At 39.6% G+C, this 19917-nt stretch overlaps 1 protein-coding gene across 1 annotated transcript in view; it reads left to right on the top strand.

Annotated features, from left to right (window-relative positions):
• LOC128693318 (contactin-2-like) overlaps nucleotides 1-19917 on the top strand; it is a 189294-nt gene that overhangs the window by 32470 nt on the left and 136907 nt on the right. The window contains exon 2 of the mRNA XM_053782942.2: nucleotides 16527-16732. Within this exon, the coding sequence (XP_053638917.2) occupies nucleotides 16527-16732 (206 nt within the window). The remainder of the gene's footprint in view (nucleotides 1-16526; nucleotides 16733-19917) is intronic.

Below are 19917 nucleotides of genomic sequence, written 5' to 3' on the forward strand. Positions count from 1 at the left end.
ACACACACACACACACACACACACACACACACACACACACACACACACACACACACACACATCACACATATATTGAGTGTTGGTACCCTCATACACACACTGAGTTCTGGTACCCTCACACACACACACACTGAGTGTAAGTACTCCTCACACCCACATATTAAGTGTTGATACAATCACACACACACACTGAGTGTTGGTACCATCACACACACACACACTGAGTGTTGGTACCATCACGCACACACGCACACTGAGGGCTGGTATCCTCACACACACTGAGTGTTGGTACTCTCACACACACAGAATGTCTGTACCCCTCACACACACACAGGGCCAGGAGCTATCACTCGACCCCTGCAACCCTAACTAGGTGAGTACATACACACTGATTGTTGGCACTCACACACACACACACACACACACACACACCACACACACACACACACACACACACACACACACACACACACACACACACACACACACACACACACACACATGCACACACACACACACACACACACACACACACACACACACACACACACACACACACACACACACACACACACACACACACACACACACACACACACACACACACACACACACACACACACACACACACTGTTAAGTCAAAGGCTTGGCTGGACCACCAGTAATTCTTCTTTACTAACCTGATCTTCACTTCCTAAATTGTATTTACGTGTCAGCGGGTCTGGTCCAGCTGGCTGTACCTCGCCTTGTATCAAAAGTTGCTGAAGAATTCCTTAAATTTTCCAGAAAGCTGAATCTGACAGCGAAAATTCACCCGGAAAATGTGCGAGAGGATATTTTTTCCCCCATTCTCATTTTTCTCATCAGGTTTCCCTTCCATGAATTTCGAAAGAGAAGTCGAGCCTCCACCAAAAAAAAAAAAAAATGATTCTCGCAATTTCGATATCCATCATCACTTTTTTTTGCTACTTGTATTGGGATTTGTGTTGTAAGATGATCACATCCTCTCTGGTGTTTGTGTAATTGGTCAACGATGTAACACTCTTAACAACACTTCTACGAGCACATCACTAGTTAAATTGAATTTAATCAGCAAAATAGGGATTAAAGTGTATATACACACACTGTATATATACACACACACTGAAAGATATACATCTCTCGTTGCTTGTATTCTGAGAGATATACATGTCTCGGTGCATATACTGTAACCTGAGACGTAAACCGTTCCGTTTTTATATCCTCAGAGATATATTCCTCAAGGTGAATTTACCCTGAGGTGCATACTCTTTTACGTGAATAATTCCTTTGAAAGTATTGGTTATACTGGTTATCTAGCAGTTGGAGTTGGGAGGATCGAGACTGCCGAGGCATGAACCATGGAACCCACTCGGGTGTAGCGCATAAAGTAAAATGCACCCATCGTGTTGAGAAGTTAATTCAAAAGGAGCACAATCTACATACCACAACCTGATCTTACAGGCAGGGGATGTGTTAGTCGGCCCCATCCATATGTGATCATGTCTGCTACTGCTGCATCGCTTCACCTTTTCTACTCGCTCCACTATAAAAATCTCTGTTTTCATTTCTCTGTTCTAGAATGACAATAAGGTCCAGGTGGGCGGAACGTCTTTCATTAAAGTGTCCTAGATGTAGCACATGTGTCAAATTCCTCAGTTTGATGGTATTATATATATCTTTAATGATAACATAAGTGGCTGAGTGTAGTTTAACAAGAACACGATCAATACCCCGTCTGGACTCCTCCGCTGACGTGTTATAGCGACGTACATGGTCGTCTGCAGCTCGTTACGTCTTGCGTTCGTACTCTTGAAAGTTCTATTTGCTTTCTCTGGTTCTTTAATTCTCTTCGTGTTTACAAAGCACGACTGGAAGCTACAGTGAATGAATGACTTGCAGAGAGAGAGAGAGACAGACAGACAGACAGACAAACAGACAGACAGACAGAATACATGGGAAAGACAACTTGGAAATCCGCACCGAGATTTTCTGCTGAGAAGAGCTATGCATTTCTACTAGGATTAAGCGTTTTCATGTTGTCTACTGTAGGTGTGCGAGTCAAGAATAGAAAAGCAGAAGGTTCTCTCAATTCTTCACTCTCTTCAGTTACTGCCAGCATAAATAAGGAGAGGGGGGGAAGATAATTCTATGCCATACTGGAAAAACAGGATAGAATTGACAGGAGATATGATCTGGATGGAAGACGTGCTCAGCTACCTCTATATTTTTGGAGTCGTTTTTGTTTTCAACTATTTCTGTTACACTATTGTTACTGAGTTGTGCACCAGTGCTATGGCTATCACAATCCTAAGCCACTATACTATGACTACTATTGATTACGCTGCCTCTTTGTCATTTGAGCGTCCTGATGCATTTGCCGAATAAGGAATCTGTTGATTTCAGAATGCTCCATCTGTTCTGTGTATATGACGATCCACATGGAACTAGTATGAGATTAACATGTGTATGGATAGTGGATGGGTAAGATAGCAAGTGGTCTTGGCAACGTTTCGCTCCTGTCCTCTCGCCAAAACCTTACTGGTCAGTGTGGCATGCAAAGAGTACATAACCTTTATTCGGCGCATGTACACACCCTCATTTACAGGCTATCTCCCCCAACCAGCGAACCAGGTTACTGAGAGTTGATGATAAGGCCCCGTCGTTCAACTAGTGACCAGGTTCCAGCCAATAAGAAGATGGTTTTGGCAATCGCAGAGGTTATGTGGCTACCACTCTCCTGTCTGTCCTTGTCATTCCCATTCTAGAGCTGGTTGAAGCACGGTCTGCTATCTTGTGGCTTCTATTTCTGCCTTGCTTACCGTGGAGTGCACTAATAGCTGTCACTGTATATAGTGTACATATTGCTGTTCTAAATTGGTGATGGATAATATAAATCAAAACTTTTCTGCAGTGTTTATTGTGCTCCCTTTACACCCAGGATAACAGGCCATTTGGACTCCTGGGTTGTAATAGTCAGCAACTAACCATCACGCTTTTTGACCTGTAAAAATATTTGAGCTGACACAGTAGGTTTGATTGGTAGATATATACTTACATGTTCCGATGACTCAAGCAGCTCCACCTACAAAGATATAATGAATCTATTTGATTTTTATGCTTGCCAAATGACTGCTTAGCTTGTTCTTGAATGACTTTATTGGTAGCCTGTCTTAACAGGTGTGGGTCTTTAAAGACGTACTTTTTAAAATTTCCTTTCCCTATTTATCTCCATACATCACAGTGGATTTTCTCACAGGTACCTTGTGCATGAGCATATTCTGGCGTCCACCAATCCGTTTGCCTTATCAGTCCTCTTCGCCACACCAGTCTCTGACCCACGATCGTATTAGCTACTGGGTTGAGCCCTGGTACTGTCTCTTCCACTCATAAGCTTCCTCTCACCAACCTACTCTTCCACTATCCGCACTTCCTCGCTCACCCCGCAAGGCTCTTACTTACACTCTCTTGAGTTTCATTTTAACTGTATTGGGCTTAGACCTGCCTAGCATGGGCCAGTAGGCTGCTGCTTCAGTGCTCCTTCTTTCCTGTGTTAACAACATTGCTCCTATAATTATGCATGGATAAAACCCTGGCACGTATTCGTGTAGCATCTTCTGCCTCGCAATTTCCTTCCAATGTTTCAAATTATAGATTCATTCAACATTTCACTTAATTCATGTCTGACTGTGCCAAAGCCATACGGTATCTTCAAGGTTTGAATGGGTTCTTATAGTCTCTGTTCCCTAAGAGATAAAAAGACAGTGCGTTGAGTCGTTCTGCATCTGTTTCTCTAAGTGATGATACGAGTCTGGGAGCTTTTTTCTGTACAATACACTTATACATCTTCATCCCTTGTGTAATTTGGAAAATAAAGGAGTTTCAAGGTGCGGAAGAAGAATGAAATTAGTGGATGAATGGTTCAGAAAACCGACAAGTTGATAAATTAGGCACATGTGCAACACTTGGGTATCTTTAATTAGGAAACGTTTCGCCACACAGTGGGTTCATCAGTCCATACAAAGGAGAATGGTGAAGAAGAGGAGGAGTTTGAGGTAATCAGTCCCTCAGCCTTAAGTCGATGTGATCAGTCCATCAATCTTGAAAAGAATACAGCATATGCGCGATGAAGTGGCTTATATACCGTAGGCAGGAGAGGTGCAGCAGTCGTAGGTGGTATCACATTTGTCCAATACGGAAGTAGATCATGCAAGTGAAGAATTCCCTGTAATAAGATCCTAAGATGTTGATGTGTCAGACAGGAATGTAGATGAATGGTTCAGAGAACCGACAAGTTGATAAATTACACACATGTGCAACACTTGAGTATCTTTAATGAGGAAATGTTTCGCCACACAGAGGACTGATGAGGACACAATGTGGTGAAACGTTTCCTCATGAAAGATACCCAAGTGTTGCACATGTGTCTAATTTAAGAATGAAATTAGTGTTGTAGCTTCCATGGCCGCGTATGTGCTCCCAACAATCGTGATATGTCCAGTGGTACTGGGCACCTGACGTCTGAAGCACTGATGACTGAGTGGTCTAAGGAGTCTCGGAATTTTGACGGGCTTCAGATGTAGAGTCCTAAAATATCGGTTGGTTGATTCTGGCTACCTGGAGGATACCTGGAGGTTATTCCGGGGATCAACGCCCCCGCGGCCCGGTCCATGACCAGGCCTCCCGATGGATCAGGGCCTGATCAACTAAGCTGTTACTGCTGGCCGCACGCAGTCCAACGTACGAGCCACAGCCCGGCTGATCCGGCACTGACTTTAGGTATCTGTCCAGCTCTCTCTTGAAGGCAGTCAGGGGTTTATTGGCAATTCCCCTAATGCTTGATGGGAGGCTGTTGAACAGTCTTGGGCCCCGGACACTTATGGTGTTTTCTCTTAGTGTACCAATGGCGCCCCTACTTTTTATTGGCGGCATTTTGCATCGCCTGCCCAGTCTTTTACTTTCGTAGGGAGTGATTTCTGTGTGCAGATTTGGGACCATTCGTTCCAAGATTTTCCAAGTGTAGATTATGATATATCTCTCCCTCCTGCGTTCCAACGAGTACAAGTCAAGTGCTTCCAAGTGGTCCCAGTAGTTAAGGTGCTTGACAGAACTTATACGTGCAGTAAAGGATCTCTGTACACTCTCTAGATCTGCGATTTCACCTGCTTTGAATGGAGATGTTAAAGTACAGCAGTATTCCAGCCTAGAGAGAACAAGTGATTTGAAAAGGATCATCACTGACTTGGCATCTCTCGTTTTGAAAGTTCTCATTATCCATCCTATCATTTTCTTTGCGCGTGCGATCGTGGCACTGTTGTGATCCTTGAAAGTGAGATCCTCAGACATTACTACTCCCAGGTCCCTTATATTATTTTTCCGCTCTATTGTATGACCAGAGTCTGTAGTATACTCTGTTCTAGTTATTATCTCCTCCAGTTTTCCATAACGGAGTAGTTGGAATTTGTCCTCATTGAACATCATATTGTTTACCGTTGCCCACTGGAAAACTTTGTTTATATCTTCTTGGAGGTTAACCGCGTCCTCAGCAGATGACAGCCTCATGCTGATCCTAGTATCATCCGCAAAGGATGATACGGTGCTATGGTGTATATCTCTGTCTATGTCTGATATGAGGATAAGGAATAAGATGCGGGCGAGTACTGTGCCTTGTGGAACAGAGCTCTTCACTATGGCAGCCTCCGATTTAACTCTGTTGACCACTACTCTTTGTGTTCGATTTGTTAGGAAGTTGAAGATCCATCTCCCCACTTTCCCAGTTATTCCTTTAGCACGTATTTTATGGGCTATTACGCCATGATCGCATTTGTCAAATGCTTTTGCAAAGTCTGTGTATATTACATCTGCATTCTGATTTTCTTCCAGTGCATCCAAGGCTAGTCGCAGTACTGTTATTTGCTGAAAACCGCTCGTTTATGGATGGGAATATTTAGAACATTTATTGAAGTAATGGAATGCAATTTGTGTTTCAGTGAATAATAACAATCACCACACCAGGATTCATTTCTGGAGCATGATACAACAACATGATATAACAACATGATATAACAACAGGACAACAATATATAATAAACAAAATAATACATACGATATTATAAAATGCTTAAACTAGCGACCTGCTGCGAATTATAGCAATTAAATTTTATTATTTTATTATTAACAGTGATTATGTGTGAGTGAGGTGAAAGTGTTGAACGATGAAAGTATTTTCCTTTGGGGGATTTTCTTTCTTTTTGGGTCACCCTGCCTCGGTGGGAGACGGCCGACTTGTTAATATATATATATATATATATATATATATATATATATATATATATATATATATATATATATATATATATATATATATATATATATATATATATATATATATATATATATATATATATATATATATATATATATATATATATATATATATATATATATATATATATATATATATATATATATATATGTCGTGCCGAATAGGCAGAACTTGCTCATCTTGCCATATAGGACAAGTAAAAATTTGTGTATGCAATAATTTCGCCAAAATCATTCTGAACCTAACGAAAAAAATATATTTGATTGTGTCTGTTTAGTACTAAATTATTGTAAACGTATTTAAAATATATTTAGTTGGGTTAGGCTAAAATAAATTGTTCTTGTTATAATAAGGTTAGGTAAGTTTTCTAAGTTCCTTTTGGTGCAAAATTATAAATTTTTACATCAACATTAATGAAAAAAATATATCTTTAAACGTATAAGAGAAAATTTTAGAAAGGACTTAATTTTAAATGAGTTCTTGCTAATTGACCAGTTTTACATATTCGGCACGACATATATATGTATATATATATATGTATATATATATATATATATATATATATATATATATATATATATATATATATATATATATATATATATATATATATATATATATAATATAAATATAATAACAACAAATAAGAACATAAGATCATAAGAAAGAAGGAACACTGCAACAGGCCTAACAGGCCTACTGACCCATGCGGAGCAGGTCCATGTCATCCCCCCGGATTAGACCAATGACCCATCCCCCGGGTCATCCCAATGACCCACCCAGTCTGGTCATCCCCACTCAAGGATGGAGCACTGCACCAGACCCAGCAGCACAAAATAGTCAGGTCCAACTCACACCCACCCATACCCACTCATGTATTTATCTAACCTATTTTTAAAACTACACAACGTTTTAGCCTCAATAACTGTACTCGGGAGTTTGTTCCACTCATCCACAGCTCTATTACCAAACCAGTGCTTTCCTATATCCTTCCTGAATCTGAATTTTTCCAACTTGAAACCATTGCTGCGAGTCCTGTCTTGGCTGGAAATTTTCAGCACACTATTTACATCCTTTTTATTTATTCCTGTTTTCCATTTATGCACCTCGATCATATCATTCCTAATTCTACCCCTTTCGAGAGAGTGCAGATTCAGGGCCCTCAGTCTATCCTCATAGCGAAGATGTCTGATGCATGGGATCATCTTTGTCATCCTCCTTTGTACGTTTTCCAGAGCATTTATATCCATTCTGTAATATGGTGACCAGAACTGAGCAGCATAGTCTAAATGAGGCCTAACCAAGGATATATAGAGTTGAAGAACAACCTGAGGACTTTTATTATTTATACTTCTAGATATGAAGCCAAGAATTCTGTTAGCTTTATTGCGAACACTAATGCACTGTTGTCTTGGTTTTACGTTACTGCTAACCAGAACTCCTAAATCCTTTTCGCAATCAGTAGTATTAAGATCTACATTATTTAGTTTATATGTGGCATGGTTATTTAGCTGTCCAACATTTAGAACTTTGCATTTGTCAATATTAAACTGCATCTGCCACTTCTCCGACCATTGCGTCAGTCTAATCAAATCATCCTGGAGTGCTCTAATGTCCTCATTAGAATGAATTGGACGGCCTATTTTGGTGTCATCAGCAAATTTGCTTATGTCGCTATTTATTCCCTCATCTATGTCGTTTATGTAAATTGTGAACAACAACGGGCCCAACACTGACCCCTGAGGAACACCGCTTGTGACGTGCCCCCATTCTGATTTCTCCCCATTTATGCAAACTCTCTGCTGTCTATTTGTCAGCCATGATTCTACCCAGGAAAAAAATTCTCCTCCTATTCCGTGTGCCCTAAGTTTCCTCAATAGCCTCTGGTGTGGAACTCTATCGAAAGCCTTACTGAAATCCATATACACAATATCATATTCATTACCATGATCTACCTCCTCAAACACCTTAGTGAAAAAAGTTAGTAAATTCGTAAGACAGGAACGCCCCTTTGTAAAACCGTGTTGAGAAACATTAATCAATCTGTGCCTGTCAAGATGGCTACAAATCGCTTCGGCAATTATTGATTCCATAAGTTTTCCCACTATGGAGGTAAGGCTTATTGGTCTATAGTTCGAAGCCAAGGACCTGTCACCTGTCTTGTAAATAGGTATTACATTTGCCATTTTCCACTTATCAGGCACTATGCCAGTTTGTAGTGATATGTTAAAAAGATTAGCCAAAGGTATGCTAAGTTCCTCTTTCCATTCCTTAACACCCTTGCAAACAGTTCATCAGGACCTGGGGATTTGTTAGGTTTTAGTTTCTCTATTTGTCTGAGGACCATATCACTAGTTACCGCAATCGTACATAGTTTGTTATCATCCTGTTCTACGTAATCTATTATTTCAGGAATATCGTTAGTATTTTCCTGGGTGAAAACTGAGAGGAAGTAGGTATTTAGAATTTCTCACATATCCTTATCACTGTCAGTGATAATACAGTTAAGACTCCTGAGGAAAGTAAGATCTTATTGTCTATACAGCTAATCCATGACCAACAAAGTGGGTCCTGCCCCTGGAAAACTGACAAACAAGAACTCGAGTTGAGTACCTTATCTAATACACAACAAAGCCTAAGATAGGTGTTGACAATCTGCTGAGAAGAAATTCATAGAACACTCAAAAAATTGCGGGTGAGCTACATATTACGTATATGTAAATTCAATATTGAGGAAAATACAACAAACATTTAACAAAATTTGTAAAACAAAATACGATAGTATTAATTGAAAAGAAGAGAACAAAATCTGACCACTGTTTATTGAGTATGCGACGAAGGTAATTTAATGGGCTATTGTAGAATTTAATGCATGCAGTCAAGAACACCTAAAAGAACAAATTAAGAACATAATTCTCTGAAGTCTGTTACAGTTTGCACAAGAAGTACCTAGCAACGAAGAGTGTAAACAATTTTTTTAAGATACAGAACAATCTGGTGCACAGGCAAAGCACCCATCCTCAAGCACTATGAGTTATCAATTCAGTAAGGTATGGGTATTTGTAATTTTCACCTCTTATCCTAAACGACATGACTCTCGTGTTTATTCATGGTAAAATCTATGAAGCTGAATCCAGCTGTTGAAGAGTGGAGTACAATGAGAGATTTAGGCTAGTCATCCGGATGGCTACATGACTTACCATGGGTCCGTCTGAATACAATAGTATTACCGATATAATACAAGAGCTCAGGCTATCCCAGCTTGAACAATACAATATCTTCCCCAGACAATGAATAAAGCCAGAATATATCCTATAATTATCAGCTGGAAGGTTCTTTATAAACATATGTTTATGTTTAGTAAGGAAGCTAAATTTCCATTGTAAGGTAGGACATTCGTAGTCTTTAATGAATAAGCCTCCTTAGGTGTGGCTGATAGTATAAAGCCTATTTCAGTAAAATACCTAGGATACCTAAGTCCAACTGCAGTATAAAAATCTTTATAATATGTTTTGTTCAAAGGCCTTAGAGCAATATACTTGCAATGCTCTGAAAAACATCACGAGAAAAACAGTCGTCTTTAAGTTTGTTTCATGCCAGGAATAGTAGTGAATATAAGAGCAAACATTAATTAAATATTGTAGCTTTTCTGTGCACCCTAAATTTAAACCTTTATCCACTATGTGAATCCAAATGCGCCGACATCGTAGATGGCTGCCTCTCTCTGAGAGACACCTGGGTAAGAAACATTGAAGATGGCTGCCTCTCTCTGAGAGACACCTGGGTAAGAAACATTGAAGATGGCTGCCTCTCTCTGAGAGACACCTGGGTAAGAGACATCCCAGATGGCTGCCTCTCTCTGAGAGACACCTGGGTAAGAGATATCCCAGATGGCTGCCTCTCTCTGAGAGACACCTGGGTAAGAAACATTGAAGATGGCTGCCTCTCTCTGAGAGACACCTGGGTAAGAATTTCAGGTTCAAGTGTTGAAGAAGGAGATTCTACTTCTTCAGGAAGAAAATAGGAGGCTGAAGCTTCGCATAGATGAGTTTGGGAGCGAGTGTGAGAAGGATTTAGCTGGTAAAGAAGGAATGGTCACCAGTAGTGATAGTGGCAGCTGCTTTAAGTGGCAAGTGGTTCACAGTTCAGGAAGAAGGAAGATAAGGAGAGTTAATAGAGAAGATGTGAAGGTAGGAAAACGATTCTTTGTTCTCCAAGACGAGTGTACTTCAGTGGTTAGTGAGGTTGAAGGTACCACTGATTCCCCTGCTAATCAAGGTAAGAATATTTTAATAGTATGCGATTCTCAGGTAAGATATATGGACCGTGCATTTTGTAACAGAGATAGAAAGGTCAGACAGAGGGTGTGTCTTCCTGGAGCTGGTGTTGGTGACATAGTCAGCAGGTTGGATAATATTATGGCAGGTAATGGGAACAAGCCCATTATCTGTCTTAGTGCTAGGGGTAATGACATTGGGAAGGGCAGGAGAGAGGAGCTGCTGGATAAATACAGGTCAGCCATAGAAGTAGTTAGGTGTAAGGGAGGGATCCCAGTCATATGTAGCATCTTGCCTAGAAAGGAAGTGGACAATGAATGGATGTCTAGGGCAACTGGTATAAATTGCTGGCTAGACAGGTACTGCAAGGAACTTGCATTCCCATTCATTGATAACTGGGACCTATTCTTTGGCAAACGTGATATGTATGCAAGGGATGGGGTTCATCTCTCTGGGGCTGGAGTGGTTGCATTAGCCAATTCAATTGAGGGGGTAATTGATGACTTGTCTAGGAATTTAAACTGATAGATTATAGAGGTATGGGTGTTTGTGGGAAACAATCAGGCTGCAGCATTAGGGTTAAAACAGGAGTTATTACCGGGATACCTCAGGGATATGTTTAAAAGACAATATTCAAAATAAAGTTGCTAGTAATGGCAAATCAAATGATCAACAAACAAAGAGAGATAGTAGAGGGCAACGAGTGACTTGCTCCCTTAAGGTTTACTATACAAATAGTAGGAGTCTAAGAAATAAGATAGATGAGCTAAGATTACTTGCAAGTGTAGGTAATATAGATATTATTGGTATAACAGAGACCTGGTACAACCTGAAAGATAGAGAAATGCCTTCTGAATGCAACATACAGGGTCATAAACTATTCCACACTGATAGGGTCAACAGGAAGGGTGGTGGTGAGGCGATGTATGTCAGAGAAAATTTAAATTGTTGTCTTAGACATGATACAAGATTAGAAACATCGAACACAGAATCTGTTTGGCTACAGTTTCTCAAGGGTCGTGACAAATTAATTTTGGGTGTGATTTATAGGCCCCCAAACCTTGGTAGGGAGTGCAATAAGCTGTTATGGGACGAAATTCATAAGGCATCTAGATATGAAAATGTTGTGTTAATGGGAGATTTTAACTTTAGACAAATTGATTGGAACAATATGACAGGAAATTTTTAGTCTATTGGCTTTCTTGATACGGTTCAGGATTGCTTTTTAGAACAGGTTGTGACAGAACCAACTAGAGGAAACAATCTGCTTGACTTGGTTCTTGCCAACAAGGATTCACTAATTAATAATCTTGAGGTTAATGATGAGCTTGGGGAAAGTGATCACAAATCACTTAGTTTCAATATATCATGGAAGTACCCAGATAACTGTAATCAAATCTGTCCCAGATTTTCGCTTGGCGTACTTCATGGGACTGAAAAATTACCTGGGTGGGCTAAATTGGGATGTCCTGACTATGGGTCAAGTAGGTGATCTTGGTTGCCAATATGACGTTTTTCAGAGCATAGTTCTAGCTGCCCAGACAACTTTTGTTCCGAGTAGGGAAATTATATCTAACAAAAATGATCCCAAATGGATGAACAATAGATTAAAACATCTCATTGGTCAAAAGAGAGGCATATATAGGCGTATCAAAAGAGGGGATAGGCAGTTAAGAAATTAATATATTCAATTAAAGAGAGAAATAAAGAAAGGAATAAGAAAAGCAAAAAGGGATTATGAGGCTAAGGTCGCAAGGGATTCAAAGACTAACCTGAAAGGGTTCTTTCTGGTATACAGAGGTAAGATTAGGGACAACACTGGCCCACTTAAGAGTAACTTTGGTCAGATCGCTGACAGTGATAAGGATATGCGTGAAATTCTCAGTACCTACTTCCTCTCAGTTTTCACCCAGGAAAATACTAGCGATATTCCTGAAATAATAGATTATGTAGAACAGGATGATAATAAACTATATACAATTGCGGTAACTAGTGACATGGTCCTCAGACAAAGAGAGAAACTAAAACCTAACAAATCCCCAGGCCCTGATGAACTGTTTGCAAGGGTGTTAAAGGAATGTAAAGAGGAACTTAGCATACCTTTGGCTAATCTTTTTAGCATATCACTACAAACTGGCATAGTGCCTGATAAGTGAAAAATGGCAAATGTAATACCTATTTACAAGGCAGGTGACAGGTCCTTGGCTTCGAACTATAGACCAATAAGCCTTACCTCCATAGTGGGAAAATTTATGGAAGCAATTCGTAGCCATGTTGATAGGCACAGATTGATTAATGAATCTCAACACGGTTTTACAAAGGGGCGTTCCTGTCTTACGAATTTACTAACTTTTTTCACTAAGGTGTTTGAGGAGGTAGATCATGGTAATGAATATGATATTGTGTATATGGACTTCAGTAAGGCTTTCGATAGAGTTCCACATCAGAGGCTATTGAGGAAACTTAATGCACACGAAATAGGAGGAGAATTTTTTTCCTGGGTAGAGGCATGGCTGACAAATAGACAGCAGAGAGTTTGCATAAATGGGGAGAAATCAGAATAGGGGCACGTCACAAGCGGTGTTCCTCAGGGGTCAGTGTTGGGCCCGTTGTTGTTCACAATTTACATAAACGACATAGATGAGGGAATAAATAGTGACATAAGCGAATTTGCTGATGACACCAAAATAGGCCGTCCAATTCATTCTAATGAGGACATTAGAGCACTCCAGGATGATTTGAATAGACTGATGCAATGGTCGGAGAAGTGGCAGATGCAGTTTAATATTGACAAATGCAAAGTTCTAAATGTTAGACAGTTAAATAACCATGCCACACATTAACTATACAATGTAGATCTTAATACTATTGATTGCGAAAAGGATTTAGGAGTTCTGGTTAGCAGTAACCTAAAACCAAGACAACAGTGCATTACTGTTCGCAATAAAGCTAACAGAATTCTTGGCTTCATATCTAGAAGTATAAATAATAGAAGTCCTCAGGTTGTTCTTCAACTCTATATATCCTTGGTTAGGCCTCATTTTGACTATGCTGCTCAGTTCTGGTCACCGTATTACAGAATGGATATAAATGCTCTGGAAAACGTATAAAGGAGGATGACAAAAATGATCCCATGGATCAGAAATCTTCGCTATGAGGATAGACTGAGGGCCCTGAATCTGCAGTCTCTCGAAAGGGGTAGAATTAGGGGGGATATGATCGAGGTGTATAAATGGAAAACAGGAATAAATAAAAATTTCCACCCAAGACAGAACTCGCAGCAATGGTTTCAAGTTGGAAAAACTCAGATTCAGGAAGGATATAGGAAAGCACTGGTTTGGTAATAGTGTTGTGGATGAGTGGAATAAACTCCCGAATACAGCTATTGAGGCTAAAACGTTGTGTAGTTTTAAAAATAGGTTAGATAAACCATGTAGTTTTTTTGCAATCGTGTCATTAAGATTTCGTGAGTTAGGTTAGATAAATACATGAGTGGGTGTGGGTGGGTGTGAGTTGGACCTGACTAGCTTGTGCTGCTGGGTCTGGTGCAGTGCTCCATCCTTGAGTGGAGGTGACCAGACTGGGTGGGTCATTGGGCTAATCCGGGGGGAGGGTCATTGGTCTAATGCGGGGGGGGGCCACATGGACCTTCTCCACATGGGTCAGTAGGCCTATTGCAGTGTTACTGCTTTCTTAAGTTCTTATGTTCTTATGAAGATGGCTGTCTCTCTCTGAGAGACACCTGGGTAAGAAACATTGAAGATGGCTGTCTCTCTCTGAGAGACACCTGGGTAAGAAACATTGAAGATGGCTGTCTCTCTCTGAGAGACACCTGGGTAAGAAACATTGAAGATGGCTGTCTCTCTCTGAGAGACACCTGGGTAAGAAACATTGAAGATGGCTGCCTCTCTCTGAGAGACACCTGGGTAAGAAACATTGAAGGTGGCTGCCTCTCTCTGAGAGACACCTGGGTAAGAAACGATCAAAGTTCTTATCTACAAGACACAGACACAACTCATCCTCAGCATAACTGAACCACTCTGGAGCACTTAGTAGGACGCTTTAAAGTAACTGTCAAAAAACTCCATATACAGATTATTTTACAGTGGAGAATATAGATTACCTTTTCTGATCGACATATTTATTTAACTGCTGACTCATCTTAGGCCCAGACAAATTTGTTGTTGTAGTTATATTGTAAAATGAAAATTAAATCTTTGAAATCCGTCCCCAAACTGGGAAATAACTCCTCTGATTAGCTTCAAGTTTTTACCAATAATTTTGGTTTCCCTAACATAGGGCTCATGTTGCCGGTGGGTAACATAAATCGAAATTATGCCCAGTTTTATTGAATGAAAGTGATATTCATTTATATTCAGTTTCTAAAGAATACTTCCTCTGATCGTCTTCAAACTGCTATTGATACTTTCTGTGAGGATGATTGCTCATAAGTTTAATCTGACTAGTACCAAATTTTAAAATTTACTGAAACTGCTACACACTTGAGATCGTTGGATTCAGATCAGTCACTGCAGAATGACTTCTCTGATCAGCTACAGACTTTATTAAAAGATATCTTGTCACTAACTCTGAGTTGTGTAAATTTCAACTTTCCAACTTAAGTAAATTATTTCCCATATAATAACTAAAGAATGTCTCTTCTGATCTGCTTTAAACACTAAACGCTGGTGTATCTTAATAGGGAGTATTTTTGCATTAGTTTTGGACGTCACTGGTATCAATTTACAAATTCCTTGCCAGTTTTACGAGAATAGATTTTTTCATACGAAAATCATTTCTTGGGGAAGGGAGTAAACTTAACAAGTTTATCATGGAGGAATAATTCAGTGTATGATGGAATATTATCCCTGAAGGAATATGTATAATATAACTTTGGTATGCCCATGTCTAGCATTAGGAATATTTTTGTTAGCGAGTTTGGGTTTGAGAAGTACTTGCCAAATATGGACCAGTAGGCCTGCTGCAGTGTACCTCTTTGGTTCTTATTAGAAGAGAAAAAATAATGAAACTAAATGTCATAGGAATGCAGTTAGAAGCGTGAGCTGATCTATCATCCACTATGATAACATGAACGTAGATAAGCACATACGTTAAATGGAACAACTTGCAATGTGGACAGACTGGCGGATGTTGTAGTGGCCAGGCTTAGGCTTGGTTACGAGTACTTCTGGCAGTTTCGCAGACACACAGATGATGATCAAACTAAATGCAAAGTATGTAGTCAGTTTGATGGTAACTATCTTGAAGACTATATAAACTGCTTAATTGTCCACTTTTTGTGGTATAGAGAAAGACTTGTATGTGATATGTTATAATATCTTATAAATGTCAATAAGATTCCAGAGACATTAAGTAAATATCCTTAATCTGCTCCAAATAGATAAATTGTAGATATAAACCCAGATGTAATCCTGTTAACCTTTTTATTCTTAGTTCCTAGGCCTTTTGAGTATCCATATGCTCTTGCGCTCCCCTCCATAGGATGGATATGGGATGCACAATAAATTAGCCGCTTCGGCGGAAAATCGAATCTAATCTTCATATTTATTCTTGCAGGATTGTTCAAAACTTTATTAAACAGAATGCAAATGACAAAATAAAAATTCACGTTTTAATGGCGTTTTAAAATTTTCGAGAGAGACTTTCTTCTGTTCAGAGCACCATTCTCTGAAATATTTTTGTATACATTTTTACGAATCTTGTTTTATTCCTCGAGAAAGCTTTATTCTTCCAATCACGTTTTTTAAGTGTTCCAACTACCTAATTGTGACTTAGTTTTAAATTGTTCCAGCAACATTAATTGTTGCTTAATTGTAAATTGTTCTTGCTACGATATTGTGGCTGTTATGAGATTAATGCTGAACTCCTGTTTCCTCCTTTCCCAGAGTTGACCTACGGAACCAGAGGATGACACATCCCAAACACCAACCACTATCAGTTCTCAAGAACCGTGCCAAGTTTGACCTGACCCCACGTCACTCTGGCCTGAACCTGGAGACAGTCTGGAGTTCTGACGACGGACTCTACCGCTGCAGAGTAGACTTCAAGAAATCTCCGACTCGTAATTCTAGAATCTATCTCAATGTTATAGGTAAGCGGATTTTTTGTTATTCGCCGGCATTCTCCCGGCCCGGGTCTTTTCAAATAGTGGTGACCCGGCCTTGGCTCCCTATCTGGGGAGTGTCTCGAGACTTAAGTCTCCCATGGGAGGAGGTACAAGTACCCCATCATCATTGGGACCAAGTGTCCCCAGGCCTAGCCACAGTCCCCGCCCTCACGGGACTCGCAGGGAGAAGCTAGGCCTCTGGTCTACCATCTGCCCCACCCCAAAGGGGCTCGTGGGGATGGCAGTCTTGTATATATATATATATATATATATATATATATATATATATATATATATATATATATATATATATATATATATATATATATATATATATATAATTATTTATTAATTAACAAATTCCCATCCCAGTGAAGCAGCAACTAACACTCAGTCATAATTTAAGACAGATCTCGACGCACTCACTAGGAAATCTTGACCTTTTATATAGCAAGTAAATCTCATTATGGACATCTGGAAGTCTCATTGAGCTTGACATCAAAGCTCTCCGCCGTTGGGGTCTCATTAAACCCTCGTTCAGTCATGGCGTCTTTCATCTTCAAAGGGACTTAACTCAGGCAGGCATGAATTTCTTCTTTTTAATTTTGCCTCTTATGTTGAAGGCGAACAAGTGCAAAAACAATAAAAGAGATCAATTTATATATATATATATATATATATATATATATATATATATATATATATATATATATATATATATATATATATATATATATATATATATATATATATATATATGTCGAGGCATGTTAAGCCAAACACTGGAAGAAAGGGATAAGAAGCTAAGAATGGAGGAACACTGCAGGAGGCCTACTGGCCAGTATTAGGCAAAAAATTTTCGTTATGGTGGTGGAGTGTTAGTTATCCAGGATAACCCAGAAAAGTCATTGTGTCATCTATTACTCTCTGTCTTATTTCCCTTGTGGTACTTTAATTTTGTCCCCCAGGATGCCAACCACCCGGGTACCTACTAACTACTAGGTAAACAGGAACAGCAAGTGTAAGAAAACATGCCCAACATTTCCACCCATGTCGGGAATCGAACCACGGACACTGAGCGACGAATGAACTGATTGAGACTTGCCCTAAAGTGGGCCAGTAGGCCAACCGTAGTGCTCAACTTATGTTCTTATCGACGCTTCAGTATGTAAGGCATTAATTAGAAACAGAGGTATAATTGTGGGAAAAAATGGAATATGTTTCTACAGATGCAGATAAATGATTTAAACTGCAGACGCGATGAAAACAGAGACTAGTGCAGTGTAATGAAACCTTGTGAGACTACAGTTGTATGTTTCCATGGTACTTGTGAGACTACAGTTGTATGTTTCCATGGTACTTGTGAGACTACAGTTGTATGTTTCCACGGTACTTGTGAGACTACAGTTGTATGTTTCCTCGGTACTTGTGAGACTACAGTTGTATGTTTCCACGGTACTTGTGAGACTACAGTTGTATGTTTCCACGGTACTTGTGAGACTACAGTTGTATGTTTCCACGGTACTTGTGAGACTACAGTTGTATGTTTCCACGGTACTTGTGAGACTACAGTTGTATGTTTCCACGGTACTTGTGAGACTACAGTTGTATGTTTCCACGGTACTTGTGAGACTACAGTTGTATGTTTCCACGGTACTTGTGAGACTACAGTTGTATGTTTCCACGGTGCTTGTGAGACTACAGTTGTATGTTTCCACGGTACTTGTGAGACTACAGTTGTATGTTTCCACGGTACTTGTGAGACTACAGTTGTATGTTTCCACGGTACTTGTGAGACTACAGTTGTATGTTTCCACGGTACTTGTGAGACTACAGTTGTATATTTCAATGGTACTAGTGAGACTACAGTTGTATGTTTCCGTGGCACTTGTAAGACTACAGTTGTATGTTTCCATGGTACTTGTAAGACTACAGTTGTATATTTCCATGGTACTTGTGAGACTACAGTTGTATATTTCCATGGTACTTGTGAGACTACAGTTGTATATTTCCATGGTACTAGTGAGACTACAGTTGTATGTTTCCATGATACTTGTGAGACTACAGTTGTATATTTCCATGGTACTCGTGAGACTACAGTTGTATGTTTCCATGATACTTGTGAGACTACAGTTGTACGTTTCCATGGTACTTGTAAGACTACAGTTGTATGTTTCCACGGTACTTGTGAGACTACAGTTGTATGTTTCCTCGGTACTTGTGAGACTACAGATGTATGTTTCCACGGTGCTATACAACTTGGCATTGTGAATTATCAGGATTGTTATATTGTGGATTTTGGGGATGACAGTTGTCAGCGAAGTGAGGTGGAATTATTAGTTAATAATCGACGTGGCAATTTGGTGGGATCAGGCAATGAATAAAACAGAGAAGGCTGTGGGGCGGAGATGAGGAGGAAGAGGAGACAGAAGACAGTGTTAGAGTGTTACTTATCATGGATTTTAGTAATAGTTGAAGTCCTAGAAACAAGCTGGATGACATTGATATTTTTTTGCATCATCTCGGACGTAGTTGAGTTTGAAGAGTTATGACGTGACTGCTGAGTGCCACCTTCTGAGATGAGAGTTTAAGGTAGTTGATAGAAATAGCAGAAAGAGCAGTGTGGGGCGGTATATGCTCGCAAATATTTGAATTGCTGCGTAAACCGGCGGCTATAAAGACTGGAGGAACACGCACTCTGACTCTGAGTAGAACTTCCAATGGAAAATGAAAAGTTGATTTTTAGGTTTGATATACCGACACACGATCTTGGAGACTTTTCTGAGGAATATTAAGTTTTGTCAAAATGACTGGAATTATTTGACCGGGAATCGCGAGTCAAGCGACTTCCTAGAATAAGACACATGGGCAACACTTGGGTTTCTTTACTGTTGACACGTTACAACAGTACAGACACCCAGTTGTAGCACATATGTCTTACTCGGTATTTTATACTATTTTCAACACACAAACTTCCTAGAGATAACCCAGAACTGTTTTTTTTTAAACGAATTTGGTACAACGAACGTGGAGAAAAAACACTCCTTGATCAGGTCCTGGCAAACTGGGAGATCCTCGTTAATAATCTGTTGATTACAAAGGACCTTGACGCGAACGACCACAAATTGATAATTACATATAATAATGAACAGAAGTTTGTTAACGAAGAT

Source organism: Cherax quadricarinatus, chromosome 90 (genome assembly GCF_038502225.1).
Source record: "Cherax quadricarinatus isolate ZL_2023a chromosome 90, ASM3850222v1, whole genome shotgun sequence".
NCBI classification, from domain to species: domain Eukaryota; kingdom Metazoa; phylum Arthropoda; class Malacostraca; order Decapoda; family Parastacidae; genus Cherax; species Cherax quadricarinatus.